This window comes from Aquarana catesbeiana, linkage group LG01 (assembly GCF_042186555.1).
Source record: "Aquarana catesbeiana isolate 2022-GZ linkage group LG01, ASM4218655v1, whole genome shotgun sequence".
Lineage (NCBI taxonomy): Eukaryota > Metazoa > Chordata > Amphibia > Anura > Ranidae > Aquarana > Aquarana catesbeiana.
This window is the reverse complement of record NC_133324.1, coordinates 886606807-886626136: the sequence shown is the minus strand read 5'-3', so window position 1 is coordinate 886626136 and position 19330 is coordinate 886606807. Positions and strand designations below refer to the sequence as shown.

General features: G+C 41.3%; 1 protein-coding gene across 1 annotated transcript in view; it reads right to left on the bottom strand.

Moving 5' to 3' along the window:
* Positions 1–10631, bottom strand: part of LRPAP1 (LDL receptor related protein associated protein 1) — a 34907-nt gene extending 24276 nt beyond the window's left edge. The window contains exons 1-4 of the mRNA XM_073610852.1: positions 10360–10631; positions 7696–7840; positions 6207–6331; positions 1159–1279 (exon numbers count right to left, since the gene is read on the bottom strand). Coding sequence (XP_073466953.1) covers positions 1159–1279; positions 6207–6331; positions 7696–7840; positions 10360–10524 — 556 coding nt within the window. The 5' untranslated portion in view covers positions 10525–10631. The remainder of the gene's footprint in view (positions 1–1158; positions 1280–6206; positions 6332–7695; positions 7841–10359) is intronic.
* Positions 10632–19330: the final 8699 nt, after the last annotated feature.

Genomic DNA, 19330 nt, shown 5'->3' with positions numbered 1-19330 from the left:
CCCCTTGCTTACTCTTCATACAGGGGAAGGGGGGGGCACAGGGAAATTGAAAACACTTTTTACCTTAAAAGTATGTTTTTTTTTTTAATTCCATATTTATACTTGCCTAGGTGGATGCAGTATAAGACGGATGCTGCATCTGTACCCCACCGTCTCTTCACTGAGAGCCGAGCCACGAACATCGCCGATGACTCGGTTCTCTCACCTCCCCGAGTGATGAGTTGCTGCCCGTCAGTCCTGCTCTGCTCCTCCATGCTCATTGGAGCGCTGAGCAGCCGTCTCAGCCTTTCAGCGGCTCGCTGAGAGGCCAATACTGCCATCAGTCCAGGCACCTGGCAAATCCAGACTTCCAAAGCCGGGATGACGTGACGCTTGGACTGATTCCTGTAATGTCAGTATAGAGCGAACTTCAGACTGCTCTCTGCTGAAAACGGGTCACAGGAGTGCAAAACAAATTGCACTCCTGTGACCCATAGGAGAAGCCCAGCTGAATGAGCCCAGGCTGGACTTCTACTTTAATGCAAACAATGCATTAAGGTAAAAAACATTTTTTAGGTTTAGAAACACTCATTTTCTTTGACATGTGATGCAAATACAAGCTTACGTTTACTAGCACAATGTAGCAAAGGGTGGTCTCAGATCTTCTAAAACATGTTAGGCAGTTGGTCTGCTCTCCCACAGCTAGGAAAGGAGCTTTTGTTTAGTATTGTTAAGAAGGCCTTCTTTTTAGGTAGAGCAGTGGTCTCCAAACTGCAGCCCAGGGGCCGGATGCAGCCCTTTGCTTACTTTTATTTGGCCCTTGGAGTGCCATTTTATTCACTAACACCAATGAAGGGCACATTTCCTACCAGTGACAACGATGGAGCACAGTTCCTCCCAAGGACACAATGGGACCCAATAACACCAATGAAGGGGCACAATTCCTCCTAGTGACACCAACAATGGGACCCAATGACAGGGCACTATTCCTCCCACTGACACCAATGATGGGGGTGGGGGTGTTTATTCCCACTGATGTTGGGACATTTTGTACTCCCAAAGGACACAGTCCAGCCCCCCTAAAGTCTTGAAGACAGTAAATTGGCCCTTTGTTTAGAAAGTTTGGAGACCCCTGAGTTGGAGGGAAAAATAAATAAAATGAATAAATAAACACTGTACCTTCAGTCCTGGTGACTGTGTCCATTAGAATGTTGTATTCATTGGTCTTCTCTTTGTGATGGAGAAACTCCCGCCACAGATTATCCAACTCTTCCTCTGAGAATTTCCCAGAGCTCTTTGCCTGTACAATCAAATATGACTGCTCTATGATAATATCCATCTTAGCAGTTTCAAATTACAAAGCTTAATAACCATGTACATAGCTTTGTGCTGTAACCTACAGCAAATAGATTTTATTGATATAGCCAGAAAAAAAGCAAAATCATTAGATTACGGTTTGTTGCCCAATGTGAAGCAAGAAGAGGACTGCAGAGAGCATATAGAAAACCTTTAAAATAAAATATAAAAAAGTGCATTTTTTTTTTTTTCCTAAGGAGCCTGCAGAGCATTGCTGATTGTGGGTGCAATGTCCAGCTCCTGCAGACTCTCTGTAGAGCTGTCTGCCTGTGTCTCGTACGGGCAGACTGTTACCTGAGGGCAGGAAGAAGCAATGAACTCACAAGTGCCCTCATAGTTCATTGAGTACTAGAAGCCATCAACTGCAATGGTTGACAGTACTTGTAGGCATTTATCCACAGAAAATGTACTCCGCCCCCACGGCCGCTCCGTTTTTAAATAAATAGTGACAGCCGGCCCGCTGTCACAGGGGGAGAGCTGGAGATACTGAAACATGTAACATGTTCCAAAAGTAAAACTTATCCTTTAACAGAAGGACCAAGAGAAAATTATGTACACGACCATTGCTGACTTCTTTTAAAATACCAGTTCCCTGGCTTTTATGCCATTAAACAGCTGCAAGGTTTACTATATAGGCTGCACAAAACTCCCATTAAAAAAAAAAAAAAAAAAAAAAAAAAAAAAAAAAAAGGGATGAGCAAACATATTTCAGGTGCAAACCCCGCCAACACATCAAAACATAAGCCAGTTGGACCAATCCAGTTTAACGTGTTCATAAACTACCTGGAGGATGGGATAAACAGTTCAATCTCTGTATTTGTGGACGATACTAAGCTAAGCAGGGCAATAACTTCTCTGCAGGATGTGGAAATCTTGCAAAAAGATCTGAACAAATTAATGGGGTGGGCAACTACATGGCAAATGAGAGTCAATGTAGAAAAATGTAAAATAATACATGTGGATGGCAAAAATATGAATGCAATCTACTCACAGGGGGGAGAACCTCTGGGGGAATCTAGGATGGAAAAGGCCTGGGGGTCCTAGTAGATGATAGGCTCAGTAATTGCATGCAATGCCAAGCTGCTGCTAACAAAGCAAACAGAATATTGGCATGCATTAAAAAAGGGGACCAACTCCAGAGATAAAACGATAATTCTCCCGCTCTACAAGACTCTGGTCCGGCCGCACCTGGAGTATGCTGTCGAGTTCTGGGCACCAGTCCTCAGGAAGGATGTACTGGAAATGGAGCGAGTACAAAGAAGGGCAACAAAGCTAATAAAGGGACTGGAGGATCTTAGTTATGAGGAAAGGTTGCGAGCACTGAACTTATTCTCTCTGGAGAAGAGGCACTTGAGAGGGGATAGGATTTCAATTTATAAATACCGTACTGGTGACCCCACAATAGGGATAAAACTTTAGCGGAAAGGAGTTTAATAAGACACGTGGCCACTCATTGAAATTAGAAGAAAAGAGGTTTAACCTTAAACTACGTAGAGGGTTCTTTACTGTAAGAGCAGCAAGGATGTGGAATTCCCTTCCACAGGCGGTGGTCTCAGCGGGGAGCATCGATAGTTTCAAGAAACTATTAGATAAGCACCTGAACGACCGCAACAGGGATATACAATGTAATACTGACATATAATCACACACAGGTTGGACATGTCTTTTTCAACCTCACCTACTATGTAACTGTCTCATTTTTATAATGATAGAAAGAAAGAGTTATGCCCAACAAGAAGGAGGGGAAAATAGACAGTGACAATAGGCTAGTATTGTGAGAGATCTTTGAATTAAAGACTGGGACTATCAAAAAGGACCACATTTTTTGCTTGGAACGGGTTAGTACAAATGTCACATATAAAAAAAAAGGTAGAAGGAAGGAGCGGAGGAGAGCACACGCACTGAGAGAGGTAGAGAGACCTTTGTGACATACCGAGGCTCCCCGCATTTTATAAATGGCCTGTAAAATACAGATCGCTCTGTGGAGCAACTAGTGATAATCGGCTCACGACAACCGCTATAAATACCCCACCCCAAGTGACGTATGGACAAAGACTAGCATCAGAAGATGCTGTGAAAAGTATTGCTACAAGATTAAAATGCCACGCTACACTTCTAGTATTTGTAAGAAGAAAATTGTTCTGCACCTATAATTAAAGCAGAACTTAACCCCATTACAGCAACCTTTTCTCTTTTTGTTTCTCCCCACTTCCCTCTTACATAAATGGGGAAAAAAAAAAAAAAAAAGGTAGTGCAAACGTTTTGGAGTCACGCAGGACTAAAGGGGTCCTGCGTGACTACTAAACAGATAATTGTGCCTAAATTGGCACAGTTCTATAAATCCCAAATGTCTGAGGATCCATCATTGATCCCCAGCGTTTGGAGGAGGTCGGCATACATACCATATGCATTCAATACTTTCACACAGGTCAGATTTAATACTATACATGTAGTGACTAGTTGCACTGGCGCATACTTACACTGTCCTTTTTCCTGTGTTAAAAATCGGACAGTCATGTTCATTTAGTTCACTTTTTTTCTGATTTATATATTTTAAATCTTTCGAACAGATATTTCATACTCATTGGGTCTCTAAATGGCCGTATGGGGACCATGCTAATTCCAATCTGGCATTAAGCATAAATGCTTTATGTATTGGCTGCTGTGACATTTATTATAAAAAAAAAAAAAAAAAAAAAATATATAAATTTTAATAAATCGATAAATAGTCACATTGAAATGGTCAGTATATTGATTATAGCTGTAGGATTTGCTTTGAGTATTTTTTTTTTTTAAACACCCCATTATATTCATTTTTTTATATTTATATCACATTCAATTCAATGCCACTGAGCACTCACTCCTGGAAGGTTTCTTCCATTACATAGCTCCCACATCACTCATATATACATTACTTACTAATTTGCAATTCATCATTTTTAATTTTTCACATATACTTTATATTTATATTTTTTCACACTGATTGTGGCTGTCATTTCTCATATGGGATTATTTCTTTTCATTCACTTCTCACATCATTCACTCCACTGTTCACACTCATATTCACATTTTTCTTTATTATTCTTATCATCTTCACATGCATATTATTGCACACATTCATATCCTATTTTAATATTTTAGTAATATTCATTAGCTTTTTAATATATAGAGGTACCTTGCTGATACCTGTCATAACTAATACATGACAAAATTTCCAGCAAACATATGATTCATGGTATATCCTTAGTTTAGATTAGAAGCGAATTTAAATGTATTTGATACTCATTGGGACCTTTGCTGCGGATGTCTGGACTTCTCTCCCCCTTTTTCTCATTGGCTGCTTTCTAGCGTGACTCCTTGTTAGTCACATGGGAGTGAATCTCTCCCCATGGAGTGCGTGTGATACGAAACGCACGGGATCTTTGACTTTTAAAAGAGAACCCTGATCAGGATATTGCCCATTTTCACCCTTCACTGGTAACTATACTACACAAATTCTACATTTTTTCTTGTGAATACAAGGAATTTTGTTTGTATATTTTTATTGTTAATATACATCAACAATGCTTATATCATTTTTTAACAGCAAATTAATTCCCTGAGGAAGACTTTGACCATGCATGTTGAAACGCATACCATGGTTACATACCAGATATTTGACTAAATATGTACTGTTAGACATCACTGTAGAAATTGAATGGTGATACCCATCTCTGACCAGAACCCATATTTTAAAGGTTTGTGTTTATGCTGTGTTGCTATTTTTTCAATAAAAATAACTTTTACAATCCATTAAAAATGGTTTAGAATTCTGCTTCGGAAAGACTCCACTGGGGGAGACTTTCCCATATTGTGACCCATTTGGGGTGGCAGCATTTGTATCACTCACATTTGTGTGCCCTTCCCATGTTACATCGCACTACCTTTTTATGTGATATGATCATGCTTCAATAAAAAAAAAAAAAAAAACGTTTGAACTCTACTTGATAATCCAAGGTGTGCTGGCAGATAGTCTCATTGTGGCTTTCTGATCCAGTCTCCAGCTGGTGGTTGCTGCAGCACCCAAAACTCTGGAGCTTTCTCCAGGTACATGTGCGATGGCAATATGGAGGAGTACGATTATCTTCCAACTTGGTGGAGCCAGGAGATTCAGATCTGTGAGCGCATCTCATCTGCAGGAGCAACAGCTGCTACATCCTACTCTAGGACTGCAACTAGCCGTGGTGAGTGAGCCAAGATAGAACTGTACCCTGCTGGCCTGATCTGCACCAGTACAAGCCAAGCCTATGCAAGTTGCCATTTTTTTGTTTTATAAAAATAATGGTTACATTTAATATTGAACAAGGTAGGTGTGCTTTGTCTGCTTTTGTCTTTATCTTTTACTATATACATAATATAACTGGGTACGAACATTTATAGGTAAAGTCGATCCAGGGAAAATCTGATTGCCTTTCGGGGGATCAAGAAGGAATTTTTTTCCCCTGCTGGAGCAAGATGGATCCTGCTATGCTGGGTTTTTTAGCCTTCCTCTGGATCAACTAAGTTTTTTTTTTTTTTTGGTTGAACTAGATGGACTTGGGTTTTTTTTTAACCTTATTGCATCGGATGTTTGTACACTTCTTTCAAGTCTCATTGTTAATTATGAACAACTTCTACAAGCAGCAGCCTCTTGTAGTCTCCAATGTTGAGTGTGGTAGCAGTGTCCACTAAGGACAGGCATCATTCCATCCTTCTGCCAGACCGTATTGAAAAAAAAAAACAAAAAATAAAATAAATAAAAAAATAAAGCCTCTGCTAAAAATGTTATGAGACCCATGTGCTTGGGATCCAGTATCTGCATGTGGCTCCCAAGACACTACTCGATGCCTTACCTTGTTCCACAGCTTCTCCAAACGGGGATCATTTAGCACATCATTTTCTGTGCCATCTTTAATATAGTTATTGTCTTCAGTTTGTGTCTGTTTTTTGCCATCCAGTCCATACTTGGCCAAGATAACTATATGGAAAACATTAAGCATCAGAGATGACACATTACTGTGCAAAGGGAAGTAAAACAACTGGTAACTAGAATGTTGATGAATACAGAGAAGATCAACGCACACATAGGTTTTTATAGAAGAAGTTTACACCATACATATCAGAGAAACAAATATGTCACAGGCTTTTGGATCTCATTTCCCTTTCTATAGGATCCCCCTGACTATTCTCATGCTTGTCTTTCCACCCCCCACCCAAGTCTTAGATGTGCAGCTTCCAAACATGGCCTCGTGATAGGACACTGAGCACTTGCACAGAAGCAGCATCGTCAGTTAGATATATACACACACACACACAAAATGGGGGAGATTTACTAAAACTGGAGTGCAAAATTTGGTGCAGCTCTGCATAGAAACCAGTCAGCTTATAGTTTATTTTTTTCATCAAAACTTAAAGTGATTGTAAAGTCTCGTTTTTTTCCCCTATAAAAATAACAAATATGTTATACTTACCTGCTCTGTGCAGTGGTTTTGCACAGAGCGGGCTGGATCCTCCACCTCTCGGGTCCCTCTTCTGTAATCCTGGCCCCTCCCTCCTGCTGCGTGCCCCCACAGCAAGCAGCTTGCTATGGGGGCACCCGAGCCGAGTCACAGCTCCCTGTGTCCATTCAGACATGGAGCCCTGACCCGGCCCCTCTCTCCCCTGATTGGCTGAGACACAGCAGCGGCACAATTGGCTGCTAGCCAATCAGGAGGGACAGCTAAGACACTCGTGGACATCGCTGGACAGAGAAGGACCTCAGGTAAGTGTTAGGGGGGCTGCTACACACAGAAGGCTTTTTATCCTAATGCATAGAATGCATTAAGAGAGAAAAAAAAAAGCCTTCTGCCTTTAGAACCCCTTTAATTGAACAAGCTGAAGTTAGAAGATGATTGGCTTCCATGCACAGCTGCACCAGATTTTGCACTCTCCAGTTTTAGCAAATCAACCCAAAATATCTTGCCATGCAGACAGTGGTGTCCCAACTCCTGCCCAAAGCAATGGGTGTTAAAGGCAACCATCCCTTACTTCAGATTATTATTATTTACTGTGAGTCAGCATGACACAGAGCTTTGCTGCCAGACAGAAACAAGTAATGGCATCAGAAACCATGGCATGCCAACAAAGGAATGGGACTCAAAGCTCACCAAACGGACTTATTCTAAGGGTCAGTTAGATAGATATAGAGAATATATACACATATCTCAAGAGGTAACCCTACCAAACAGTGCAGCCAAGTTGGCGACCTATGTAAATTTTAGTACTAGATAGACAGAAATTCAAATATTTAAACAGGAAAACTGCTCCTGTATATTTATTTTAACCTCATAAGAGAATATATACCATTGAGGGATCGCCTGAGTTTGGCTTCTTTTTCTCCATCATCATCTAGTCCTTCAGCCTTTAGCTTTTTCCAGTTCAGTTCATCCTTCTCTTGTATTTTCAGATCACTGTGGAGTTCTGCTAGTTTTACAGAAGAAAGCTGGAGCTGAAAGACAGAAAAAATAATCCTGTGAGGCTGTACATGTAGTTGCCACTAATAGTATAGACTTCAGTTTTGTTTTTACCCCAGTGTTGATATCCAGGGAACTATGGATCTTGAACAAGAATGCAGTCAATAAAGTCTCATCCCAACCTTCAGCTTGTTCCATTAAGCTTGGACAAGAAAACCTAGAAGCTAATTGGTTGCCATGCACAGCTACATCAGATTCTGTGTGCACCAGTTTTGCTGGTTGGAAGCTGAAGAGTGGGTGAAAGGACCTAGTTGATGGAGAGTGTGAGGAGTCTGAAGTATTATGGGTGGAACTGTACATGGGTGTGCCTACTACAAAGGTTGTCATTGGAGTTTGTTATAGGCCACTCAGTGTTAGTGAGGAGGTGGAGACTCAGCTCTTTGCACAGATGGAAAGGGCTGGGACAATAATAATAATAATAATAATAATAATAATAATAATAATAATAACAATAATAGGGTATTTTAACTACCAGGAAATTGACTGGAGTAAGGGCACAAATGTATAAACCTATTACAAGACAATTTTATGGTCCAGTTTATTGAGGCCCAGACTAGGAATGAAGCTCTGCAGGACCTGGTAATCTCAAACCATGCAGAGCTTATTACCAATATTCATATAAAAGAACAACTGGGTAGCAGTGACCATAATATGATTTCATTTAATGTTAGCTGTAAGCAACAAACACATATGGGTAAGATTAAAACCATTTAACTTTAAGAGAGCAAATTTTCCAAGGATGAGGGCTGCTCTCCAGGACTTAAGACTAGTAGGGAATATTGGCATCAATGGACACAGAATAGAATCGGGAATTCTTCAAAGTGACTGTATGTAAAGTCACTGCAAAGTACTGTATATTCCCATGGGCAATAAGTTTAAAAGGCTAAAAATAAAACCTATGTGGCTCACGGGCAAAGTTAAAATGGCTATAAAAAAAAAAAAAAATTTATAATATATTATATATATATATATATATATATATATATATATATATATACACACACACACACACACATACATACATACATACATACATATATATATATACATACATACTATCATCGTTACAAAGAATATAACAGAATATGTAGAAAGGAAATCAAGGACGCAACAATTCAAAACGAACAACAGATTGTAAAAGATAGGCCAAATCCCCCCAAAAATTCTTCAAATATGTTAATAATAAAAAGAAGGGGTGCACCAAATGGAAATTTTGGTACCGAAACTGAAAATGAAGGATGCACTAGGCCGAAAACCAAAACCGATACCGAAACTGACAGTTTTTAAAAAATATTTATATATATAAAATTGTATTATATTCAACTTTTTAAATTACCGTATTTATCAGCGTATAACATGCACTTTTTCCCCCCTTAAAATTAGGGGAAAATCGTGGGTGCGTGTTATACACCAAACCACTGCCTCGGAGGGGAAGGAGGGAACGAGCGCCGCCGAAATAGACAGAGCCGAGTGTACTGTGTACTCGGCTAGGCTCGGCTCGCACTCACGCCCAGTTCCGCATCCTAGCATTTACGTCCCCCATTGGACCGGTGTTGTGTCCATCATAGGAGCCAGGCCAAGGGGCAGGACTGTGAGACGAGCTGAGTACAAAGAACATCCGGCTCTGTCTATCTTGGCGGCGGTAACAATTTAAAACCGATCATGCTGCAATTTTGGGCAAGGCTGCAGATGGACACTGTTGGGCAAGGCTGCAATGATGGGCAAGGCTGCAGATGGACACTGATCATTCTGAAATGATAGGCAAGGCTGCAGATGGACACTGATAAGGCAGCATTGATGGGCATTTAAAATGTAAGTTTTTTTCCTTAAACTTCCCTCCTGAACTTTGGGTGCGTGTTATACACTAATAAATATGGTAATATCATCATATTAAATTAATATGAATTAATTGTTGGCCATTATTGGCACCTTTAGAGCAAGAAGGGTCAAGAAAAATGCAGTCTGCAGTCTCTAACCATCTCTTGTATCATGTCTGCAATCTCTTACTTAAACACACTGCTAATAGTATTAGCAAAATTTCCATTTGGTGCAGATCAATGGCCGCCCCGCTTGACCCAAATGCATGATGGGAGTGTAGCGGTCTGTACACCGCAATGCACAGCCCTGGAGCGAGTATCCATCATACTGCTCACAGTGACCATGGAGAAGCACATCTGAGCTGCTCCTCCCCCTCAGCGAGGTGACCCTGAAGGAGAAGCTTCTCATTGGTCAGTATGGTCACAGTGAGCAGGACTCTGGGGCTGGGAGGCTTGTACAGGGAGATGTCATGCCTACAGGAAGATTGCTGTTGAATAGGATGACAGGGTCTCTTTAATCCTATTCCAGTAGTAGTCACATGATACAGGACAGGCTAAGGTCACATGACCCTCGCCCAGTTCTGCAGACACCCCTAGAACACAGAGGTCTACGGGGGTCACATGACCCGCACATCCTCCATAGACGGAGGAGGTCACATGACCCGCACATCACTCACCCGCTGCGCCTTCTCCCAGACCTGGTTGAGCTTCTGTATGCGGAACTCCACCCCCTCCGGCCGGTTCTCATTCTTCTCCCGGGAATATCTCCCTCCTCCGCCCGCCCGGGCCCCCAGCACCGACACGGAGCACAGCAACAGCCAGCGGCACACAGCGGAGCTCATGTCTGCCGAGGAGAAACCGGCCACTCTGCCTGTTTATTGGCCCGCTTCTACCGCTGAACACGATCCGGATCCTCATTGGATTGGAGAAGGCAGCAGGTGTCCGCCTACTCCAGGGCTAACCCTATCCGCGCTGGAAGGAATTCTCACAGTCCGAGGATGATAGGCGGTTCATTCCACCAATCACATGGCTGTACTGATAATATCTTCCAATATATGTAATATAAATATGAAATGTATAAAAATGAATATATATATATATATATATATATATATATATATATACAGTGGATGTTAAAAAATATAAATATAAAAAATATGAATGTCTAAAACATACAAATAAGGAGTATTACCGAAATTTTTTTTCAAGTACTCACCGATACCAATTACTTTTTTTTATGTCATGTGACAGTGTCACTAATATGCAGCACTGATGACACATGGCCTGTGTCAGTAGTTTTTTTTATTTATTTTTTTTTACAATTTTTTATTTTCTTAGTATTTTTTTACTATTTATTTATCTATTTATTTATTTTTACTACGCTTTCTTTGGGGGGGAGAGTGGACGGTGTCAGTGGTTTTCATTATTTTAGGTTTTTTTAACAATTTCAACTTTCTTTTCTATCAGCCCTATTTTGGGGGGGGGGGGGGGGGCTTTGGTGAGATATCAGGGATCTAAACAGCCCCCCGCCATCTCCTCTTTGAGACAGGGAAAGGGACTGAGGGATTCCCCAGTCCCTTTCTCTGCAGCCTCAGCTGCACTAAGGATGAATGGACAAGAGTCAGAGGCTCCTCTCCATTTATAAACTGAGACATCGTAAACACAGTTCAGTTGTGAATGGACAGTGATCATTGGCACTGTCCATTCAGAAAAGGAAGGAGCCGCTAAATGACATATTTATCGGCTCCTTCCTCCGCTCTCCATCCTGACAGATCCAGGACAAGGGGGAGTGGAGGACACGGAGGGGGACTGGAGGAGCACAGGGGGGGACCGGAGGACACGGAGGGGGACTGGAGATCATGGAGGGGGGCCGTGGGAGCATGGAGGACACAGAGGGGGACGGGAGGAGGACCGGAGGAGCACAGAGAGGAGGACCGGAGGAGCACAGAGAGGGGGACTGGAGGAGCGCAGAGGAGGACATTGAGAAGGACATAGGGAACAGTCAGGGAAGATCGGTGTGGCATGTTACAAGCACTGATCTCCCTGTATAGATTTCAATAAAGCTTCTGAAAACTGCAGGCGGTGGGGGATTTGAGAGGAGGAGAAGTGGCTGTCGGCTGCTTTATTGAAATCTATACAGGGAGATCGGTGCTTGTAACTCCCCCCACCGTCGCTCCGTGCTAGTATCGGTATAGGTGCAACCCTACAAATAAGGGTTAAAGTATGTATAACAAATATACACAATATTTAAAATATGTATAAAAAAGAAATAGTTCAAGTATACATTAAAAATATATATAACAAATGTAATACTATCTAATATATATAGGTCCAGAGCACCTGCTGCCATTTTCTGCACCCCAGTTCCTATGTTTTCATGCATATGATGTGGAAACAAAGCTAAGGGGCTCAACTATGCACAAAACATAGGAACTGGGATGCAGAAAAATAGTAGAAGGTGCTCTGAACTGATGGGTCAAAATGTGAGACATTTGGCTGTAGCAGAAGGCAGCTTGTTGGTGAAGGGCTGGGGAGTGGTACAATAATGAGTGTCTGCAGGCAACTGTGAAGCATGGTGGAGGTTCCTTTGCAAGTCTGGGGCTGCATCTCTGCAAATGGAGTTGGTGTCCTCAATGATGAGAAATACAGGAGGTGCAAATTTATTCTGCAGCAGGAAAACGACCGCAAACATACAGCCAATGCCATTAAGAACTATCTTCAGTGTAAAGAAGAACAAGGAGTCCTGGAAGTGATGGTTTGGCCCCCACAGAGCCCTGATCTCAGCATTATTGAGTCTGTCTGGGATTACATGAAGAGACAGAAGGATATGAGGCAACCTACATCCACAGAAGATCTGTGGTTAATGCTCCAAGATGTTTGTAAAAACCTACCTGCTGAGTTCCTTCAAAAACTGTGTGCAAGTGTACCTAGAAGAATTGAATTGATTGTGTTATAAAGTCAAATGCCGCGTACACACGGTCAGAATTTCCGACAACAAATGTTCGATGGGAGCTTGCTGTCGGAAATTCCGACCGTGTGCAGGCTCCATCGGACATTTTCCGTCAGAATTTCTGACAAACAAAATTTGAGATCTGGATCTCAAATTTACTGACAACAAAATCCGTTGTCGGAAATTCCGATCGTGTGTACACATTTCCTACGCACAAAATTCCACGCATGTTCGGAATCAAGCAGAAGAGCCGCCCTGGCTATAGAATTTCAACTTTCTCGACTCGTCATACGTGTTGTACGTCACCGCGTTTTTGACGTTCGGAATTTCCCACAAGATTTGTGTGATCGTGTGTATGCAAGACAAGTTTGAGCCAATATCCGTTGGAAAAAAAACACATGGATTTTGTTGTCGGAATGTCCGATCGTGTATATGCGGCAAAAGGGTGGTCACACCAAATATTGATTTGATTTGGATTTCTCTTCTGTTACTTTTCCATTTTGATAATTGATAAAAACTATTAACACGTCTATTTCTGATATATATATATATATATTGTATATACACAAATGAAAAAGGACTTGGCTCAGTCAGGGAAGGTGCAGGAGGTTTTTTGTTTATTTTATGAGGTGTGTATTTGGATTTGATACTCATTTAGATCGTCATATAGGAGCCTTTTTAAATATGCACACAAGTTTAACCTGTTCCTGCTGATGTCACACATATATGTGGCGTGCCGGAAGTGGACTTTTTTCCAAGGCACTGTATATATGTACATGTCGCATGATCACGCACCGCCAGCATGGAGACTGAGCAATCACCATCAGGTCTTGAACTAACAATCAGGAGCCAGGAGGACAAGCTTCTGATCATGTGATCACCCTGGTAAACCAATCACAGTATATACACCTGCATATCTCTCTCTCCTCTGTGAGACAAAAAGGATACATTGAATTGTTTTTGTTTGTTTTTACTTACTGGAGAAGTTTGAAAAACAGTCTGTCAAAAAATAAATAAAAAAATTAATAAATATAAAGTACAGTGGAACCTTTATGTTGCGAGCATAATCTGTTCCAGGAGAATGCTTGTAATCCAAAGCACTCACATATCAAAGCGAGTTTCCCCATAGAAGTCAATGGAAACTAAGATAATTCGTTCCGCATTGACTTCTATTGCATGCAATACCGCATGTGGCCAGAGGTGGGGGGGCGCCAGAGAGACTCAAAAATACTCTGGGACAGCTCGGCTGAACTGGGAAACACCCGGGAACTGAGTGTTTCGGAGTAATTCTGAGTGGTTCCAAGTTTTTCCGAACAGCTCCAAACCATTCCGCGTGTCACCGGCGCCCCTGCACCTCTGGACAAATGCGGTACTGCACACCCCATTGGCTTGAATCTCACAATTGAATTTGTGAGACAACACTTGCAAACCAAATCAGGAGTTAAAAAAAAAAAAAAAAAAAAGTTGCTCATCTTTCAAAACGCTTGTTAACCCCGTTACTCGTAAACCAAGGTTCCACTGTAGTTAAATCGGGACTTGATGTAGGCTAGTGTCAGTGTCAGTGCCAGTGTCGTTATGTTTTTGGTAGGATACAAAAAAACAGAAAAAAAACCCCCAAAATGCTCACTTTTGTTTCTGGGTCCTACTGGGTACAAACAACAAATAATACACACATATGTTTGTATCCACAAGCACTTCAGTAAGTAAGAGCATTTGTTTTGGGTTGATCTTTGGTGGTGGCTCAAGATAGTGGCAATAAATATACAGTTACATTAGGCCAGTTTGCATTTGAGAAGTGAAAGAATTAAGAGATATTTAATAAAATTTACCACCAGTGGGGGAAAAAAATGGCAAATAAAGAAAAAATAATATAGCGTATACAATTGCGACACAAGTCATATTGTAATTAATTGTTTTTAAAAATTACTTTTCCTTTTCAATCTGCAGCCACTGTAATTTTCTGAGAATGCTTTGCAATATGGCTACATGGAGTTGTTCTGTACACAGAATGTGTACTGACCACCCCCCAGAAACATCATTTTCTGCTTGTGTGATTGGCTCACCAATTTTCCCAGAAGTCTGCCTAAGATACAAGTCAGATTTCTGGCATCCCCTGCAACAAAAATGTAATTTTTGGTGAGATACTCCCAATAGGAATACGTCTAATGGGATGCAGACCCTGCAGATTTCCTCATTAATGCCCTGCAGGTGCACGCCTGATAGATAATTATGACACCACTCCCATTAGGCCTACTCACCACAGAGGAACACACAGGGATTACTTCAGGATAACAAAAGGTAGGAATCTGCAACAAAGTTTGTTAAAATCCTTGCAATGTACATTGATCACCCAGAGGGGAATCTTTTTTTCTCAACAAACGTGAAGTTACGCTTTAAGTAGTTATGAATGTGCAGTTTTACTAATACAACATACTTGCCAAACTGTGTTTAGGCGTAAAGCTGAACTCCATGCAAATATACTTTAAAGTATAACTTATGCCGTGTACACATGACCGGTTTTGCCGTCGGAATAAACTCCGAAGATTTCTCAGACGGAATTCCATTCAAGCAGTCTTGCCTACAAACGGTCAAACCAAAGTCCGACCGTCCAGAACGAGGTGACGTACGAGGTCCGTCGGAACAGCATACAGACGAGCGGGTTTCCCGATAGGAATTGGTTCAGTCGGAAATATTTAGAACATGTTCTATTTCTAGGTCCGTCAGAATTTTCGTAAAAAAAAGTCCGATCAAGCATACACAGGATCGGAATAGATGATGAAAAGCTTCCGTCTGACTTTTTCTGTCGGACAGTCCGCTCGTGTGTACGCGGCTTAAGGGTAAAACTTTTTGTTTTTTAGTTTTGGATGCAGTGGTGAGGGACTAGAACACCTGTCAGTTTTTATTGCTGTCTGTACTCCCATTAAGGAGATTTGCCCTCAGTGTGTCCTGTTTACCATTATCATTTAAAGTGAAATTAAAAGAAGATCCCAAATTTTGGGTTGTCCCCAGGAAAGTAACAGAGGAGAAATTTACCAATGAGGACACTAGTTCTGGTGACCTGGAATTACCTTAATTTACAGGAATTTCCTCTCACTTCCTGTTTGGCTCTGGGACAGGATGTGAAGGGAAATCTTTGCAATGAGACACAGATGGCAAAAAAAAAATTCTGACAGGGGTTATAATCTTCCAATGCTCTATCCAAAATGAAAAACATTTCCTATAGTTCTACTTTGATATATTCCTCAATTGCCACAAAGAATAGAAAAAACACATTTTTGGGCACCAAATGCTTCTACAGACTCAGATATTATCTTGTAAAAGTAGACGTGACATCATCACTGTGCTGTTCACAGCCTGTGTATTAAACAGGTTTCATTTGTGCCTAGCACATGCGCATTACAATATGTATGATTTTTCCCGAAATCACTTTTACGTTGAGAAATTTGTTTATTCAAATAAAAAATGAGAAATTGTTCCCATCCTGCTCTTTCTAATTTTCTTTTCACTATAGTCCAACCAACATTCCAAAATGAAAAATTTCACACACAATTGTGTGAACAGCCAGCTTTATAAAGGCTGAGGACTCTTTATAACAATACTTGTGCCTGAAGGCTGCAGAGAATTTACACTAAACCTTGCTGGTCATCCAGTCATAGAGAGTAACTGATAACTACAACCTCCTATGCTGCTGCAACTGAAGAGATATGAAGACACTTCCATGAGATGCTGACTTCTCAGCTACCAGTGTAGGAGCATAGGATACAATAGTAAGCTATTTAGCCTACCTATAGCAAGTTCATAAACATATGTCTTCAATGGAAAGAAAATGTGCCGACATATCCTTCAGACTTTAAGGTATGTGACATGTGCACCCACCACTGCTAAACACTCAGCCTTTTACCAGATCGTAAGACCCCAAATTATAGGTGGTCTAACCTAGAGTAAAGCTGCATGGATCTTGCTTCATGGATCTATTGGCATAGGAAATACATGCGGTATCCTGATATTCAACTCCACTTCAGTCCCCCTTCCTGCTCCGTATTATGGCTCAACCTAAAAAAGATGGAGGGGAGAGAATTTTGAGACTTTAAATCAGGCGTGTAGCCAACAGTTGGCAAGGAGCATAACCATAGTATAAATGCATATGCAAGGTAAATGTACATAAAAAACAATCTTTATTAAATTATCCATCGACAATTGTAGCCAATATTGGAACATGATAAAACAATTCATAGGCTTAGTACCTACAGCAATAATACAATAAACAATAATGGATGAAACATTAATGGAAAAAACATTTAAACATGATAAAACCAGAAGGATTGCAGCACAATATGATCTACGTGTTTCGTGAAACATCACTTCTTCAGGAGCAGGCGAAATCCAACTATCTATAAAGAAAGTATATATATATATATATATATATATATATATATATATATATATATCAAGAACAATCTATCCGGGGAGTAAAACAATATTAGGCCAGATAAGAGTGATGTCAGAACTTGATTGTGTTGTTACTCACAAAACGGCTCCTATGTCAAACACGGCATCGACAGCTAGGGCTCACTCCAGGGGTGTCCACCAGGGGAACTGAGGGGGCCATGCCAATTCACGACATATTGCAGTGTGACGATCATAAAGAGAGTACAGATATCCATATAGGAGTCACTAGTGGCTTAATTGACAGTCCAAACGGATTCTATAAAAATAATAATGTATATATGTAGATAGTATATATAGTTATACCAAAAAAGTATGAATTGTCAGAATCTTAATGAGTATTCAACCCAGCAAAATCGAATAGTAGTCCTCTGCAAGGGGGATTGATGTAAACCTCATAAGGCATGAATGGAAAGTGGCCCCCAGCGTCACATGGTGCACTTATGAGAGAGTGTGTCATCACCTGATCGGCAGGGGGACTGAAGTGGAATTTAATATTGGGATACCGCATGTATTCCCTTAGCCAATAGATCCATGAAGCAAGATCCATGCATCTTTACTCTATGCCAGACCACCTATAATTTGGGGTCTAACAATCTGGTAAGAGGCTGTGTGTTTAGCGGTGGTGAGCACACTGGTTACATACCATTGGGTCCGAAGGATATGATGGACACATTTTCTTTTTTTTTAACACAAATGTTTATGGGCATTTTACTTATGGTGGATTGTTTTCACTGTTTTCCACAGTTTTTGGTCATCATTATTGGTTCACACATTTATTTGTTTGCACAATTTCGGATGATTATACATAGTGCAAAAATATTATGTTAATGATATTAAGCATTTGTATTTTTCATGCTTTTTGAGTGCAGCTGTGCAAATTTGGTGTTTGGTATTTTTTTGGCACTAAGCATAAGTTTTCATATATTCACATACCTGTAGCAAGAGCTGCTCCATTGCCCAAAGAAATTCCCAGCCCTAGCTGACAGGAGGAGTTTGTAGGCGTTGTCCTTATGTAAGGAAGTAAAGTGGGGAGGAGAAAGAGGCAAGTTGGTGGTGTGGTCGGCAGTGGGTCATGAACAGGTCCAGATGTATTTATGCACCATATCAACCCTGTGTTCCCCCAGGACAGGTGAACTTCAACCTGAGCTCTTATGGCAGGTCCAAGTCTACTCTTACTGTGACAGACCTAGCCGGGAGAGAGACTTTTGGAGGGGACTGTATGCTAGCCTCTTGCCGATCGATCGTGGGCCCTTGCATTTGGGGGAATGGTGCTCTTTGTGAGCTGTATGCCTGGGGACCCTTGAAGCGGTATTACTGTGGATTCGGGTCCTGGTCCCCCAGGACACACAGACTCTGGGGACCCTGGATTTGCCATATTGGAATAGTGGCTGATTCATAATGCTGGGACAGATACTGTTAGGAGATGCTGATGTAAATTCCAGCACCTGTCTGTTGTCTGCTAAAATGTGTATTGTAAATAAGTCTCTAGTATGGGATCTAAGAGTCATTAGATCCCCATTGTTGTTTGTGTTAATTAACTCTGCTATTGTATGAAGAAGAGTCTATGTTGATTGTGATAATGTTGATTGGATTTTCTGAACTACAAGACGGCCAGTCTGGCCTAAAGGTCATGTCTGAGTCATCTAGGCTGTCTAAAGGGATTAGTTAATTAGCTCATGTTAATTAGGTTAATTAGGTTACAGCTGTATTGTTAGAGTATTATGAGCAGGAGGTCTGCACCTCCTCTTTTATTGTATAAATAAGACTGTATTCCTGTCAATAAAGGGGAGATTCCTGGTTGAACTTACATACAGCCTGCCTGGTGTTTGTTCTGAGCTATCACAACTGGACTAGAATGGCACAGAGCTGTAGTTCTAGTCCTGGAGCATCGGATGACCGAACAATCAGATGTTGCGACCTGCAGTCTGATTCTATAACTGCAGAGGAGTGTCGGGAGAGTGGAACCGAGTGAGCAAAGGGGCTCGTTACATTGGTTGGCAGCCGTGGGATTTGCTCTCCAGTTACTGGGACACTCCAAACCAGCCTGCAGGAGAGCCACGCTGAAATACTTACTTGAGAGCCGTGGAGGGAATGGTGGGATCGTGCTTCCTTGCTGTGAACACATCCAAACCATCACCTGGATCCAAGGTAGCAGGATAGCAGGAGAGATACCAGCCACCATGGATGAGGAATTCAGAAGGAGGTTGCGAGAGAAGGAGATACAGCACAGATGACCAGCATCAGGGCAG